The sequence below is a fragment of the Melospiza georgiana genome, chromosome 3, assembly GCF_028018845.1.
Source record: "Melospiza georgiana isolate bMelGeo1 chromosome 3, bMelGeo1.pri, whole genome shotgun sequence".
Taxonomy (NCBI): domain Eukaryota; kingdom Metazoa; phylum Chordata; class Aves; order Passeriformes; family Passerellidae; genus Melospiza; species Melospiza georgiana.
In genome coordinates, this window is record NC_080432.1 from 101,174,291 (window position 1) to 101,191,938 (window position 17,648).

Here is a 17,648-nt window from a genome sequence, read left to right on the forward strand (position 1 = left end):
ACCTTATTCCTGCAATGTATGTAGTGATATATTATGAATTCTACAATAAAATAAAAGTTTGTAGGGCATTTTTAAGGTGCTAGTGTTACAAATTCTCAACAGCATAAAAGAAATTTTATTCTGTCATCAGTGACAGTAAAAACCAATTTATATAATAAAATCTCATAAAAACTCCTTTTTTTTTTTTCAATTTCCACAGCAAAAGAGTTACCATCAGTGGTAAAAATGCAAAAATAACTAAATATATTCAATCCTAAAAATAAAAATCACAGTAAATATTATTATTACAATTCATTTACAATGTAAACATTTGGTAATAAGCTTTTCTACTGGTACCAAATAACGCCTGTAACAATGACTCCAGTAACTCTGTATTACTTTATAATCTGTATATTTACCCACGCACTGGAATATTCATACTCCTTGCAGATTTAGTGACTTCTTCAAACCTTTCTATGCTTTCTTCAATTGAACAATTAATATTCATTTTGCTAAAAGATTCAGATGCTGCGCCAAATACCGAGACTTCTGTAGCTCCTGCTGCAATCTAAAAAACACATTTCAAGAAAACATAATTATAATACTACATTAAAGTATTAGATTGAGCATTAATTCTGTACAACATTCTAAAATGTTAAATTACATTAAGTATATCATCCATATCAAAAATCTAATTTTAGTTCCAATTTTTTTTAAGCTATAGCACACAGACATATTGAATCAAATTTTGAGATCATTCACTATGGCATATTTTCTGCCTTTTCTTAGCAATTAGTTAAACATGTTTTTAAGATGATGAATAATAAAGGGAATAAGATGTAGGAATTCACATGAACCAGCTATACAAAAAACCATTATTAATACTTGTATGTATCTTTTCAGAAAAGGAAAAGATCATACAACAACTGTCATACTGCCTGTTTCCCCTGAATACCAGGAAGTCACTCTCGTGCTTGGCAAAGCCCTCTGTGTGCATATGCCTAGAGCAGCAACAATAATCAACAGGGATTTCTTTGTTAGAGCCAACTCTAGGATCAAGGACTCCATTGGTCTTGGTGTCACAGTCGATAAGGATAATATGGAAAATGTGTACATCAGAGTCTGCTGAGAGAAGTCTTAGCAAACACCAGTCTAGAAAATGTGTAAATGTGGTGTTTTCACTGAAGGGGCAACTAGCCTGAGCTTGTATTCAGTACCTCAGTCAATCAACTAACATGAGGCAAAGTAGAAGGCTGAAAGCCAACGACTGGAGAAGAAATTATTTTAGCTTAATAGTTAGAATAGTTAACTAACTCTCACTCTCCAGGCAGAATAATGCTCTTGTTCAATGAAAAAGGATGGAGCTTTTGCCTTCACTCTCTGCCTCTGCAGGATCATGTCTAAAATTCAGCAACCCATAGAGGGACAAATACATCATGTCTAAAATTCAGCAACCCATAGAGGGGAAAAAAACATCAGCAAGAAGGAATGTAGAAATCATCTACAACTATTTTTTCATTGTTTTCTCTTCCTTATATCACTAAATACAGTATGGAGATAAAACACCATTAATTAAACTCATACAAGCTACCATTGAGACAAATTTGCAGCACTATAACCTGATGGTTGATAGTTAAGTCAACCATGCCCAGGATTCTGTTTTAACACTATTTCAGTATAGGAACTGAATGACACTAGAACAGAAATGTCCACCAAGCAGTATGCTTTCCAAATACAGCCTGTCCTACATCAGGACAAAAGCAGAAGCACTAAAAATTTTCCAAAAACAAAAGGGTAAAGATTAGACTCACAATGTGCATATTTTAAGACTGAACTGTTCCATTTTCACTCTTTTATACACTTCAAGGCTATAATTTTGAATATTTTGGAAGAACTGAAATAATTTAAACTTTCAAACCCAACCAAAATGAAATCCAGAATTGCTATATAGCCTTTTCATTTAAATGAATATTTCCTCATCGTTCTTCAGTGTTTTCCACCAAGACACTCTTGAAAACCTTTTCCAGGGACAAGTCAAAGAGAAAGAACTGTCTGGCCCCTTATATACAAGCATCATATAAAGGAACTTACAAAGTTCCTGGTCAATGCCTCCACTAAAATATGAGCTTAACATCACTCTGTGAATTTCCCATTTTTTCATAAAGGAAATTGGGAGTTTTCAGTGAAAAAAGATATAGTTTATTTCTGACATTAAATAGCTAGATTCTGGTACTGAACTGAAAGTGTCTGAAACATAAAAGAGGTAAATGTAGACAACACCTATGAAAGTACTTACAGCAGAATGAAAACCTTGAAGATTAGGTGTGAGAACAGGATACTGGACTCCAGGATGCCGCTCAATGCCCCTCATTACTTCTTTGTGATCTGCCATCTAAAATAAAATAAATAAATAATTTGTACTGATCAGCAGTTATTCTCTGATTTTATATAACCAAATAGAAACTGGCTTAGGCTCTGCTTTTGCCTTCATTACTTTTACAGTTCATGCAAAAAGTCCAACAACAAGGGCGTTAAACTGATTTTGTACAAATACTCTTTTTTAATTTCATAACTTTTGACTATTTGTGTTGCAATTTTTTCAGATCTATGTGAATATAGAACTGGGACTAAGACTTCAACAGTGTTCCTTTGTGTGTATCTGTAAAAAAATTTGCATCATGAATTGACAGACTTATGATCATGCTGTTCATGAAGTGTTACAGCAACTTTAACTTTGCATCACTGGACTTAATAGGTGAAGTAACAGAATAACGGAGATTTAAGAAACAGAAATCTTGAAAAGTTCAGCACTCTGATAAATGCAACCTCACAATGTTAAGCATAACTGAACTTGAATTACTCAACACTGTCATCAGAACATTTCAAGACTAAACACGTCTATTCTGAAAGAGACAGCAAAATCTAGATGTCCGCATAGTGCAATGTTTTCTTATATTCAGAAATTTCTTTCTGAAGAAGAAAATACTTCTTTATTATAGCAAAGATCAGAGTACTTGTTTTCCTTAGTCTGCCCTCATAAAAGAAAATCTGCCTATTTAAGATACGCTTACATTTTCACTCATACATTCAAGATTAAATATACTCCCTGTACTGATGAGGATGAATGAAACACTTATTCACTTAATTAAAGGCAGATTCTTTAGAGAAGCACATTTTCTTAAAATGAATAGGTTGAAAACAAATATTTTTCAATGGTGTGCACACCTGAAAACAATACAAAATAAAACATATCCCTTTTGTTTAATGTCTTAAGGATTCTGAGTTTTAAAAAAAGAATAGTGCACATTAAATGCTTTTTAAATGAGTTCTCATAAAAGCAAATCTCTCAAGCAAACACTATTAAGTTGGATTTCTGTTTCTTTCCACACTGGTGAAAAGTATTTTGAGAAGCACCATCTAAAAAGATATATGAACTACAGAGTTTTCATTGCTCCTTACTTTCAGCCAATGCCTTCCTGATAGCTATGCAGTACCACAATTCTAAATACATGTTATAAAATTATAACACACTATAAACTAAAAATACTGCTTATAGCCTGGAATCTTCCAGTCATCAGCTTCCTTCTGTGAAGATAAATGGATTAAAAACATCAGAAAAAACTATGAGTTCCTCTTCAAATAAAAGCCCAATATGTATCTATAAGGAAAAGGTACAAAAGGTGTTCTATAGCCAGACACAATTTCTTATCAGGAAATAAGAGATAAAACAAAAATTTTTCTATTTGCTACTATGTGAAGTAAGTTGGTCTGATAACCTCACAAAAAACCCTCTGTAAACACCTAAGTTATTTGTGAACAATTTTTCATTCCTTATTTTAATATAAGTAGTAGCTACATTTGTCAGGGCAAAAAAGAATATCGTTGAAACCAAATGATAAATCAAACGGCAAATGCTGGAACTAAATTCACAGTCCACAATTATAGCCTGTCTTAAAATATACTGGAAAACCAAAATGACACTTTTTCAACCAATATAAACCTGCCAGACCCAAATAATATTATAAATATTAAATCTGTCCCATTGCTATTTTTCCTGTAAGTAAAATCCCATCTTTGCACATATTGCATGTTATAAGATTTTAAATTGTAATAAAATACTTCTTTTCCCAATTTCTTTAAAAATAAGCTTCCTAATAGTAGATATTTATAATTTTGGCTGTTTATGTTATAGGTGTGGTATCCTGTTTTATATGGCACCTTGCTACTGTGGAACTTTTTCTTTTACATTTTTCAGTTAAAAAATATCTTTGCCAAAGACAACAGTGGATGGGAAACCATAAAAAATTTAAAATACTAAAACAGAAATAAGTGAATAAGTGATCTAAACATAACTGTAACTTCTATTCCCATGACCTATGAGAAAAAGAAGGAGCAAAGAAAAGACAAAGTCAAGACTGCACTCTCTGTCAAAGCAACCCAATCTTATCTTTTAAATTAAAAAAAAAATAGACACCAATTAAGCCATTAAAACAAAGTATTCCATTAATGAATTTGAGATAAGAAGGGATTGCTCGATTTTTTCTAAACTGACAAACCTGTGCTAAATTTGGTACTCGCAATGGCTCACAGGAAATGGAAATAATTAAAAGAGAAAGGAAGAAATACAACCTTGATTTAGAAATTTTCTTCTAACATTTGAAAAATGTTATTGTTCTCTGTTGCAGTAACTGACAGTGTGAAGGCACTTAGAAAAATTTAACCTATTCCCTTTTAGCAGACAAGAGATCATTGCCCCTCCATTGATGCCAAAGAAATTCTGCTTTGTCACTCTTCTCTTTACCTTTCCTATTACCTTTCTAGACTCTTCTCTGGTGACCCAGAGAACACTGAAATAAAGCAAAGGAGTCCTTCAGAGTGCTGTACAATTTGCTTTGTTAACTCTTGAATAAGCATGACTGCATTGTGTTTTTCTCAGAGAAAAGCCTAGAATACAGTCCAGGCCCAGGATGTATTCTCAGTTTAAAATGGACAAACTTTACATTTTGTCAGATGTGTACCATGCAATAGACATTGTAAAAATGGAAGTACTTTCTCAAATTAGTTAACTTCTTGTTTTAATTTGTAAATAACTTCTAGGCTCCTTGTCAAATACAAAGTATTCAAATGCTTCTGTGCAAACAAGTGTGCAATTTCCTGAAAAACAGTTGGAATTATAAAGATAAACACTGACTTATTTGCATGTTTGCAGGAAATAATTAATTTGCACAAACAGGCGCTAAATAGTAAACTTCAGGACTAAGCCTGAATTTGCAGCGTTAAATTTCAAATGGAAATGTGGCACTCTAATGCCAATGCATTTTTGCTGCCAATTCCAGAAAGGCTAGGTTTCTGCTGAATTCTACCAAATGTAAAAATTAATTCTGGAAAAATAATAAGCAAATTTTTATGATTCATCAAAATTTAAGTGAAGTTGCTGATAGAGTGTTAGAAGTCCAAAATAAGTAACGTGCCTAACTACTACTACATATGTAGAAGTCCCAAATTTCGATCTTCCAAACACTTTTGCAAATGTGGAAAATTACACTTCATTTAGAGAAAAAGAAAATAATGTATACTACTTTTCTTTTTTACATCAATGACTATTAGTTTTAGTAGAATAGAAAATAAGTAGGTACAACATTAAATTATATTAATGATGTGTCACCATCTCAAATCTTTAGTTACAACTGAATTCTACATAAATAAATGGAATGGCATTTAAATTGAAATAGTTGTGAATAGAGCTGATTTTACGTACCTGAGGCACCCATTTGGATGAAACAAAACTGGTTACTTCTATAGCAGGCAGGCCTGTTTTGGAAAGCTGGTTGATTAACTCAATTTTTATATCAGTTGGGACTATCACCTATAGACATGGAGACATACTTTAGCAAAGTATTTCATACATAAGAAACTTTTTTAAGTGAAACTTTCCTTGTATGTAAGAAATACTTTTTTTATACTTTAATGAGCTATTCTTACACATTTTACCATAACTTTTCTGTTTCCTGACAGGAGTAAGTATAAGGAAGGTATAAGGAAGGTACTCAGCAGTATACATGATCTTACTCTATTTTCTGTTCATCACAAAAGGAGGCACTTCTGTAACTGGTTATAGATCTGGCCTCATTATTTGTTATTAACCAAACACCAAACTAGCAAGAACTGACAGAAGAAATACTAACAGTGTGACCAGTGAAAAATGGGAGGAAAAAATGTGGCAGGGTAACTCTATTCTGCTAATACCACTAACATCTCTGGTATCAGGAACAATGATACATGTGAGCTTATCCTCCTGTCTGTGGAAATACCCTATAATCTCTTTCAATCTTCTTCCATGCTTCCCTACCACCCTTCAGGCAAATAATGCTATCAAAAGACTAATATTTTTCTCCCGTGTCTCTTCAGAAGGAAACATGATAAAATCTATTTTACTATCCTTCTACATTAACACTTGAAGCAGAAACACAAGTTACAAAGATAGCCAGTGTTTCACAGTGTTTACAAATTATGTCACAGCCAAATGTTATTGACTGACAAGACAAATGCCAGTAAAATGAAATGCTGAGTAACAGAAAGGCTAGTTAGCCAAGTGTAGAAAGAAATTATATGATCTAAATGCTGAGCAAATAGGAATACACTTTCATTCTAATATAAAGGTAAGTTACCAATATGAAAATATATATGTTTAATAATACCAAATGAAAGAAACATAATTAGCAGGATGTACATGTTCTACACAATGAAAATAACACTAAAATCCATGTCAAAAAAAAGAAGAGAAAAGTTACCTTCTCATTTTGTAAACCATCCCTTGGCCCAACTTCTACAATCTTTATGTACTCAGGCAGTCCAGATGCTTGTGGTTCCTGAAATAAAAATCAATACTGAAAAATAAAACAATTAAGATCAACACCAAGATCAAAAGGTACAGCTTGTACTTGTCCTTTCATATGATTCTGGGTATAAAGTCATATTTTCAACATTAAGTTTGCTCAGCACATTTAAAAATCTCTGAGAACATGTTCCACACCTTGACCTAAGGAACAAAAGTTAAAACAAGAAGTTAGTGAATGTTCCACTGCTCCTTTGAGGTCACAAAGGTTCATTAAAAATGTATATAGAACCATAAATGAATATTGAGTTTTACAGTGAGAAATATTTCCATTTCAAAAATCTTTCCAATGAACAATCCAACCCTCCAAACTTATAACTGAATGTTCTCAATTTAACAGGTACTTCTCTGTAAACGTTTGCAAGACCTGACTATAAATCTGAAAAGAACATAGCAGTCAAGAAATGTTAAAGAGATTTTTAGTGAAAAATGAAAATTATTTCTCTTACTGAAGATGAAGGTTTTAAAAAAGGATTTAAAGGCAAACAAGGAAAGCCTCTAGTAAATAAGAAGGAGATTTTTTTCAGGTGTAAGAGCAGCTCTGGAAAGGCAGGAAGTTTACAGGGACAGGAGGGAAGGAAGGCAGCAGTAAGGTCAAAGGGCTAAGGAGAGCATGGGGAACTGGAGAGGGAGGAAAGAGAAACGAGAACAGGAAAGCAGGTGAAGGGAAATGAGATTTCCTTTTTTATTATTTAGCTGCTCTGTGATTGAGTCAAGTTGACATGTGTGGCAGTTAATGTAAACTGGGCCTATAGGTCCTGGAGCAGTTCAGAGCAGTTGGCTGGATTGAACCAAAAGCTGTGTGCCCTTAAAAACACACCCCATGGCTAATTTGGGCACGCTGTTCATGCTCAGGAGTGGACAGGAGAGCCACAGGAGCTCTGGAAATCCCCTCTTTTCTGTATTGCACTGAGGACAGAAGCCAAACCAGCTCTCCATTCCCGTGTTGAAGGCCTGAGCTGGGATTAGCACGAGCTACCTGCAGGACAGCTGCTCCAATCTCCACCGCCTCTCCTGGGAGTTTACACCACTGGAAGGGTGACACTTCAGTCACTGTCAGCACAGGGGGACAGCTCTTGCCCAGGCAGTAACAGCTCCCCCAGACTGGGACACTCCGTAAATACAGCCACTAACCTCACAACATCCACAACCAAAGGAAAACCCCATCTTTTATTCCTCCCTGACTTGTATCATCAGAGCTGTTCAAACCAAATGGCTGCTAATTTCTCCTCAGTAATGGAAAATGGGCATGCCTATGAGCACCTTTGGTTTCTTCCTGCATTCTTGGTGCCTGTGGGCAGTTCTCTGCAGGACTTGCCAAAATACAATAAATATATTTCAGACCATTTACTGTGTATTTATCTGAGTCCAGTAAAAAGAATAGGAAACAGCTGTATAGCATCTATTTGATCACATGGAACATCTGGTAAGTTGAAACTCTGTCAGACCCTGCTAAGCCCACACTCACTGACAGTATAAACCTACTTAAATGTGAAGGTAAAACCTTCACATCTGCTGCATATTGTTCCTCTTAAGTTATTTTCACAAATATGGCACTGCTTCAGCACTACAGGCATAAATCTGGGTTATTTCATGATTATCAGATCCTTCTTGTTGCAAGACAAATGCCACAGCTGTGCTATGAGTGAAGCTGTGACTGGAAAATAAAAAGAGAACTAAAATAGATTATGTGAACCAAAGTATAATTTAGAGCATGAAAAATGTCCATAGAACTTCGAGAGCAAAAGCATTCATTTTCTAGGCCAAATCTTGTAAATCCTATTTAGTGCCTACTGTGGCAAAATTTTGTGAAAATCAAGAGCTGTACTTGTCTTTTCAGAACAGTTCCCACAACCACATCAGGTGATGTCCACAGCCCTTGGAGTTCAAAGGGGTCAAAAGTTTGGAGGGGATATTGCAGAAAGGCATTCAAGTATTGGGTTTTATTTTCTGTCTGTGATATTACAGATACACAACCTCTCTGAACCACAGTCCAAGCCTCTCAGCCCCTGATTTTCTCTATAGCCTTCCTGTTCACTAGTCAGACTCAACTTGAATTCACTGTTCATGGAGTGAGAACAACACTGAGAACTACAGAGAGAATGACTCCCACATACTGGAAACTCAAGGCAGTACTATAAACAAATCTGTACATTCTTCAAGCTGGTGAACTAAAAGCCTAGACTTGGCTCTGAGTCTAGAGGAGTCTTGTTTTGCATCGTATTTCATCTAATTTTATTTTTGGTACATTGATTGCTCCTATCTTCAATGCTACTCAGTTCCTCCTGTATGGCATCCAATGTTGTACTGAGAATGTCTCTTGTCCTTCAATTATCAGCAGATATTAGCACCTTCATATTTTCTTGTGAAAGCTTTTGGACTATCACTACCTTATTTTAGTACAAACATGTATTATCTCAAAAAGAATTAGAGTAGTGCTATAGAAGAAAGATGCTAAGAAGAAAGAGGAACTTCACCAGCAATGTCTTTCCAGTCTAATAAATCTGCTTTCGACATTATCTCCTATTTCCTCCTCAGCCAGTTTCTTATTCATCTCACACATTCTGTTCTGATCATCCTTCTCCCCAGCACAACTAATAATTTCTCTTACACTGCATTGCTGAAGCTCCGATAACAGGCAAGTTAAAGACAGACAGAAGACTTAGGTTCAGTATACATTTGTATACTATTTATACATTTTACAGTCCATTTCTGCTGGATACGACACAGAAACTAATTGGAAACTGTAAGAGTATGTGTACCATCTGCTAAAGTGACTCTAGCTTTTGTCTGTGCTGTGGCCCAAGCTGAATCGAAGGAGGACTGAACTCCTTGGAATCTCACCTGTCCTGTGAATGAATACTCAGCAAGTAGCTGTTGGGACATTCTTCCAAGAGAGAAGGAAACATGTACTTGGCAAAGCTGTTGGGAAGAAAAAGGAGACTCCACTTTCTAGGAAGTTTTCTGATCAGAGCGCTGCACCTGCAGAATATCTGGACATTACTTAAATAACATCTTAAGAAATCACCCGAGCCACAAGTCATATTCTGTGCCAGGCTCAATGCCATCTGCACTCACTAGTCAAGCTTCAAGGGCACAGAACACACCGAAGTCTGTAAGAACTTAGAGTCTAAACACTTCTCTGTTTGCTACCTGGATGGCATCAGACCTCAACCAGGACTTGGGCTTCATGAATTTGAGGACTCATTCCTCAAACTCTGATCGGAGCATTTCAAATGTACATCACACCCTTGGGTAAAAGGAATGATTTTCTGAACCAACGGGACCAACTTAGAAAATTTCAACACCTTTAAGTATGGCATTAAATGCTCTACAGATAATAATTAGACAACGGAAATAAAATGAAATATGCAAACCAGTTTTCATATTTTAAATTAATGAGAAATAGTGAACTTTGTAGAAATACACAAGTATCAATTTTAGTACCACTAAACATGTCAGGTATACAATTTTGTTTCAGAAAAAATATTTACTAGCTTGAACTGTAAGAACCATTTGTATGTAACAACATATGAAAAGTAGTAACGGCAAATACTTAGGGGCGACTGCTTATTGAATAATACAGGGTCTCTGTTAAAAAGTAATGACCACCAAAGTATCATGTTTTAAATATCAAAAAGGAAATAGCTGACATAAAAGACTAAGAGCCTGGAAAATTTGTTTTTCCATGTATCAAGCCTTGCCAAGGGAGCACAAAAAGCATATAAAACCACAAAAAAATTGCCTTTCTCAAAACAGAATGCAGCCAAAGAGTATTTTTAAAAGAAATAGAAAAAGGAAAACCAAACCGTTTAGCTTGAGACGTTGAATGCCAAATTTCTGTATGGAAACATTTTCTCTCAACTATAAATAGCTGCAAATTTCGGTTCATTAGAGAAAACCCTAGTAACTTTTAATTAAAGCAGTATAATCTCCCTAATGTAACAATAAATGTAAAAAGATTAAATAAACACACTTTTTAAGCTCTGTCACTACTTCACTACTTCACTACTTAAGGTGCTGAGGTTCTTTCAGCCTTCTGATTTTTATTCCATGAAGGTCATTCATAAGGGCAGAAGCAGCAATGGCAAATATTACCAAGAGCTTCTCAAAGGTAACTGAAAAACACAAAAGTAAAAGAGAAGCATCTGGAGGTTCAGGTCTTTTCAATCCTTCTAAGATAAAGCTCTCCTTTCCTTTTCCACAAGGTGGTGTTCTGGCACAGAGGACACTAAACAAAGGTAGGTCCATTCTTGTACAAAGAATTACTCAGGAAAGCAAGTTTTCAACAAGAATCAGCAGGGAGGTGGCATCATAACTCCATAATGTATACCTGCAGTGACATGGAAAAATGCCCAAAAACCGGGAGAAGGCTCTAAGATAAATAATATGATTGCTGGAAGGAGAACAAAGAAAACTGGTCAATCTTCTGAACACTTAGATGTCTCTAAACTTTACAAGATACAGAGGAAATAAATAGGAAGAAATTAAAATCCTTCTTCACATAGTTCACACTACTAGAAGGCAGATATAAAATATATTAATTCCCAGCTTAACTAGAGAAAAAATGGAGAAGATTCAAAAAACAGTGGGATGCATCTGAGGAATATCCCTCAGTAAAGATAAACTGAGTATTCTTCTTGAACTTCTGCTGCATGCTGCTGACATGACCACTGGGAGAGGAGTAGCCATGAATGGACCATGACTAGCAGAAACCTTCAACCCCTGAGAATCTTTCATCACATGAAGTTTTCTTATTATATCACTCCACATTCATGACCTGAATGTTAACACAGACCTACCACAAAAAAGCAGTTACAGCAGAGTACAAAATTCCATCGAATTCCCCAATGCATTTCAATAAAAGCAATATGCAAGGTAACACTTAGGACTCTCCATATTGTTTCTCAAGTAAGAAAATGAAATGACAAACTTGATCCTGGGCTACAAACTAGGATGTCATAGATAAAACAGTAGCCTGGAACTTCATGAGTAGAAATATTGGGACTTCCAACTTCAAAAAACAACTCAATCAACTGGAGATTGTCCACTGGATGGCAAAATATAAAATCCAAATAAATCATTACAGAATAAAATTACTTAAGTGCAGAGTTAACTCCCCTGGAATAAACCAAATAATTGTTGAGGTCAGAAGGTTTGTTTGAGCTTATGAAAGAGTAGTGATTTACATATATCAGGGGATTGTCTGAACTGGGAGAGAATTCACTGTAAGGATTTCTATGGTAAAATTGCCCTAATTATAGCCCTAATATTTTTACTGTCATTTACATTAACTATTACATTCCAATATAATCTGCTAGTATACTACTTATTGTTGCAGGGTTGTTTACAAAAAAAGTAATTCATATGAAAATGTAAGAAATATGATTTTAAACAAAAATGAATTTAACTGAATTATGAGATTTGTGCTCATGTTGCCGGAGTGGCCAGTTGTTTGATCTAATCCTGTTTACAAAGAGGATTTTAATGGTAAAGGCAAAAGTGATAAAGTACAAATAATATTAACTAATACACAAAAAAACAACTATTACTTTTATTTAGAAAATAGAAATTAAGATTTGGAAAAAAAGAATTCTGTCAAGTTCTCTGGTGAGCTGGCAAATCAAAAGGTAACAAATGACATTACTAAGGAATGCCCAAAAGACTGAAAAAAATGGTTGCTGTGGTAAGAATGCTATTCTTACACAAAACTAGAACATTCAAGTCACACTCACCTACACTACTCACGGACATAGTTACAAATTTCAAAAATCAAAAAACCATCTATAAATTACTATTCCTTTTGAAAATCCTTTACAATAGGTCTTCCAAAGCCACAGCAAAGTTATTCAGACCAAGATTAAGAAACCTCAGCTAGCATCAGTCCAATGAAGAGGATACTAAGTAATTTCAGAGCATCTCTTTGGAGCAACTGGCATGATCTCTATTCCTCTGCACAAACTACAGCCTAGAAGCAAATCAGACCAATTTAATTCTTTCCTCCTTGTTTTCCCATGACTCCCCTGTAAACAGAGTATTCACATCCATCCATACCTAGACCCACGGACTGACTTTGCAGTTTGACCTTGGATCCCTCTCATCACTGCGGACCTGCCTGATGGGCACAGGGTTGCACGGCCAACTCTGCTCACCACCTCTGGATTAAAGCCTGACCATGACTCACTGACCTGAACTCCCAGCTGTAACCTGGGACCTCCCTTAACACCACAAACTCACCCAATGACCTGGACTTGTGCTTGAAAGCCTTCTAGGCCCACCCTCTAGGGTACCCCCTCTAGGCCTACACTTCTCACCCCACCTGGCTCCTGTGGCACTGCCTGTTACCAGCCTCAGGTCACTCCCTACTCCCTGACAGAGAAATTTCTTATTCTAGAGTTCATTGTAATATCTGAACCTTGTTCCTTAACATTCAATTCAGAGATATACTCCTTGAGTATTTCTTTAACCCAAGTCAAACAGGCTAGGATTAGAATTAGAAAAGGAGAATAGAGCCTATTTCTCCTTTCTTTGACCCTTCCTATAAGTTGCACCTAAAACAAAGCATAGTAGTTGTTAATGCTTAGCACCCTAAGGATAAGTTTTGTTGATGAAAGCCAGAAATCTCACACTTTTCAGATTAGAGTAGCAGCACTCATAAAATACATCTGAACATTAGTGTTTTGAGCATTAACTCTATCTTCTTATCCATTGGAGGCTACAACTATCAGATGCTATGACAGTAATCCCAGAAAGTAGTTTTATTCAAGCAACAAACAAGGGTTTAATAAGAAAAAATACACCAAAATTCAACTAGTAGTAAAAGAGCTCTGCCAGATACACAAACAGAATCATGGTTATAAAAGGGAAAATTTAAGCATAATATGCAATTGTGCTAAATCACCGATCACACAGACAATTGCCACAGAGGTACTAAGTTTGCAAACCAATTTCACAGCACAGTACTTCCCTGGTCTTAGCAAAATGCAATGAGATGCAGCAAAAGAAATAAGGAACTTCTTTCTATAAGAAAGAACATTTCTTTCAGACAAACACAAAACAGCACATTTTCTAAAGAGCTACAGAGTTAATAAATCAATAAAATCTCTGCCTGCAGGAGTCTGAGAGAAAGGACAGAAGGAATTCCTCACTTCCCAGACTATTTTCCTTTATATCAGCTCAGAGAACTCTCACATACTTTGGGTGAAACACCTGCTGATTATTTTCTATGACTTTAAGTTTACTCTTTTGCTTACAGTGAATGTGCTTAATGGACAGGAAACCAGAACCTGCAGCTGCCTCCAGTACACAATTTACCTCATATAACCACTTGAAGTGAACTCAGCTTGATCTATGACAACACATAAACTGAAAACCTGGAACTATCTGTTTTGTTTAATTGAGAGTGTAGTCATATATTTGAAAACTATTTGGAGGAGTCTACGTTCACTTTTATTTTAAAATCATAAGAATAAAATGTAATAATTGTAACATTTAATAATGTAATAAATGTAACATTTTTAAATGTATGAGAGGGTGAAAGTTGTTTTCTATTGTACTTTTTATATCACAGGGCAGACTAAACTCAAATTCCCTGTTAGATTTTTACTAATTTTCCCCTTCCATGAGGAAGTGCAGAGTTCAGAAGTAGTAAACAAGCTTGAAGATTCTTCACTAGTTGTTTTGAGCATGTCGTGGGTTTGGAATGCATTCTGAAACTACTACTTCTAGGCAAACAAATTATATGTGTTACCATACTGATCTTGCAACAATACTATTCTATTCTATATTTCTTTATGACTTTCTCGGTTTCTTTATAACTAGATTTTTTTCTTGATCTCTCCATTACACAAAATGTAGCAGTGTTTCTTTCTAAATTGATGAGCTACACTGATCTACTATGCCAGGCAAGTGTTTTTCTGAGTAGCAGGATATAAAGCCATGAATTGTTAGCCCATATTCTTTAGTCCTGATTTAATCCTTGCTTTTTAATTTTTCATATATGGCTTTCAACCTCCAAAACTGGGGGGTTGAAATGATAGCACACAACCTAACTGTTGGTGTTATCTCAGGGACACAGTAAAGGCTATGATGGATAGAAAATCTTTATTGATTTACTGCTTTATTGCAGTATTTCCCACTTTATGTAACAGTCATGAGCAAAATCTATTAATATAAACATTCGCAAAGAAACATATGTAAGTTTTACATAAAATACAATTACTAATATTATTTCAAATAATAGAAACAAATATGGGGAAATATAAGCATAGAATGATCAATACTTAATATTTATTATTAATTAAGACATTTCATTGTTATTTTTATAACTTAATAGAAACAAAGCCAGTGAATGTATACTGGAAAATATCTATGAAGCAATTTTGATGTGAAGATAGTTACAGACACCCAGAAGTTTTTCCCTTTAGTAAGCAAAGAAATGTGAATTATACACATTACAATTTTTAAATTGATTATCAAAATCATAAAAGTCCATGCTACATTTCAACTATGAGGCCAAGGACAACTTACTACATGTCAGTGTAAAGTCACCCAGACATCTCCTGCGGTCACGGCTTAAAATTTACCTAATGCAAGCTCCAGTGGGTCAGAAAATCCCACAGGCATGTGGCAGGCTAACAAAACTGCTGCTCTGACAGCTCTTCAAAGAAGGAAATCTCAGGAACTGGAGACTGAGTGTCTAATAGACATGTCCAACTCTCTGCTATGATGTTGCATGCTCTTAAAAAAAAAAGAAGCAGCATTACAGGACAAACAAAAAGATAAAATCAAGCCCAAAGATTTTTCACTACCTTTGAAAACAAAAAAATACCTTCTTTAATATTCATGTCTATATTTTACAAAAATTCATTCATAACCTGACAACAAAAATGACAGGCCACATTTGCCAAATAATGGTCTCCTGGATGAGACTGAACTTTCTGAATTATCACTGATGACTTGACACCTTCTAAAAAACATTTGTTGCTGTGTAGAATACATGGATTAGCAGAGATCTGAATACCCAAATTACAGCCAACAGTTCATGCAACCTAAAAAAGCACATAGATGTGCTGAAGTCACAGACAATTTTTGATAACTTGAAAAATAATGATCAAGGAATCTATTAGTAGCATCAGGTGGTAGCAGAGACAGACAACCACAGTTAGACTTGTGTTACAATGAAGTCAATAATAAATGGTACTAGAGACCTCTATTATTAACAGGAGGCCAACACAGCCAGTCACTTCAGCAAAAATTAAAAATGTATTTTCAGGACATGGTGTATACATTACCTTTTTCTATTTCCCTAAATGCTTCCCTTGGCTAACAAGCAGCATTTCTCCATTAACCAAGCTGATTTACAGCCAACTCACTTTCATCCATATCCCTATCTTGGTCAAAGCCTGGAAAAGCAATTATACTCTGCCATCTGGCCTGGATGAAAAGGATACACAGAACAGAGATCAACAGCATACTGATGACACTGGAGCCAAAACCTCCCACACTTTCCTTTGCTATTATTTATGGTAATAGTATTATGGTGTGTATGGTGTTTTACAGGCAAGACTAAAGACAGAATTCTAGAAGGGAGAAAGAGTGGTGTTTTTCCACACACATTGAAAAAGCAGAGGCATGATCATCATTACAAATCCAACATGTGCAAGTAATTTGCTCTTTAAAATACTTTGGGATATCAATGGTGGTAGTGGAGTGGAATATGGGATATACTGCCCATCCACCCTATCAGATAAGTCTCTCTAAATAACTCATTGTCAATAAAAGTGAGCCATGCATAGATCTTTAAGAATTAAAATTAAAACCTAAAAGTAAATCAACTATCCTCCATTACTATTGCAATCAAAATCATCTTCTCTGTCCAAAGCTGGGCCTAAAAGATGAAGTAAATCATGAATTTAAGTACAGGTGGCCCACCACTATGTTTTCCATAGCTCTCTTTCCAAAAGATACTGATTAAAATGACAGTATTTTAATGGCTATTTATTTCATCACTGTTGGCAACTCATCCTTCAGAAGAATTTGAGATTTATAAAGTTCTTTATAAAAATAACATCTGTAAAGCATTACCATAATAATTTCCCAATAATGGTAAGGAAATTATAACTTTAACACGACGCTATTCATGATGTTTTAAAAATCTTCCATTTTCGCTATGAAATTAGTCAAATGTGAGCATATTTAAAGAATATTGTTTTCTTCCTATTTTGCTGAAAATAATTAAAAGAATTTTAAAAACTCCTTATATGAAATTTAAAAAAGATATCATGGAAACCTGAACACATTGAAGTGGAACAAGTAGAAGAAAATATACTGGTACTGGAGGAACTATGACAAAGACAAAACTAAATTTGGAACATATTACTTCAGACTGTTTGAGAAGATTAAGGGTTGTCATGGCAAAATGAATCATGATATTTCCCAAATGTTATTGCTTTCACTTCCAGACTTTGCTCATTTAGGAAGTTTGTTTGGTTTTTTTAAGCCTCCATACTCTGAATAATAAAGTGCTCAACTGATGAGAAAGAAATTTATGTAGTTTTAAAATTAGTAATAAGACCAGTATTAACTAAGGACAAAAAAAAAAGATAAATATCTAATAGTACTAATATTAGCTGTACTTTCATTTTACTGTGACACATAAACTCAACTGAGGGATTTTTCCAATGACTGACAATAGATAATACTAGTTATGGACTAAATGGCAATGCAGTCATCCCACTCATTAAGCTCAAAATGCCCTGAAATGTTCTTAATA

At 35.0% G+C, this 17,648-nt stretch overlaps 1 protein-coding gene across 1 annotated transcript in view; it reads right to left on the reverse strand.

Moving 5' to 3' along the window:
* Nucleotides 1-17,648, reverse strand: part of HMGCLL1 (3-hydroxymethyl-3-methylglutaryl-CoA lyase like 1) — a 76,375-nt gene that overhangs the window by 48,834 nt on the left and 9,893 nt on the right. Inside the window, exons 2-5 of the mRNA XM_058019505.1 lie at nucleotides 6,771-6,848; nucleotides 5,738-5,845; nucleotides 2,276-2,371; nucleotides 399-547 (exon numbers count right to left, since the gene is read on the reverse strand). Coding sequence (XP_057875488.1) covers nucleotides 399-547; nucleotides 2,276-2,371; nucleotides 5,738-5,845; nucleotides 6,771-6,848 — 431 coding nt within the window. The remainder of the gene's footprint in view (nucleotides 1-398; nucleotides 548-2,275; nucleotides 2,372-5,737; nucleotides 5,846-6,770; nucleotides 6,849-17,648) is intronic.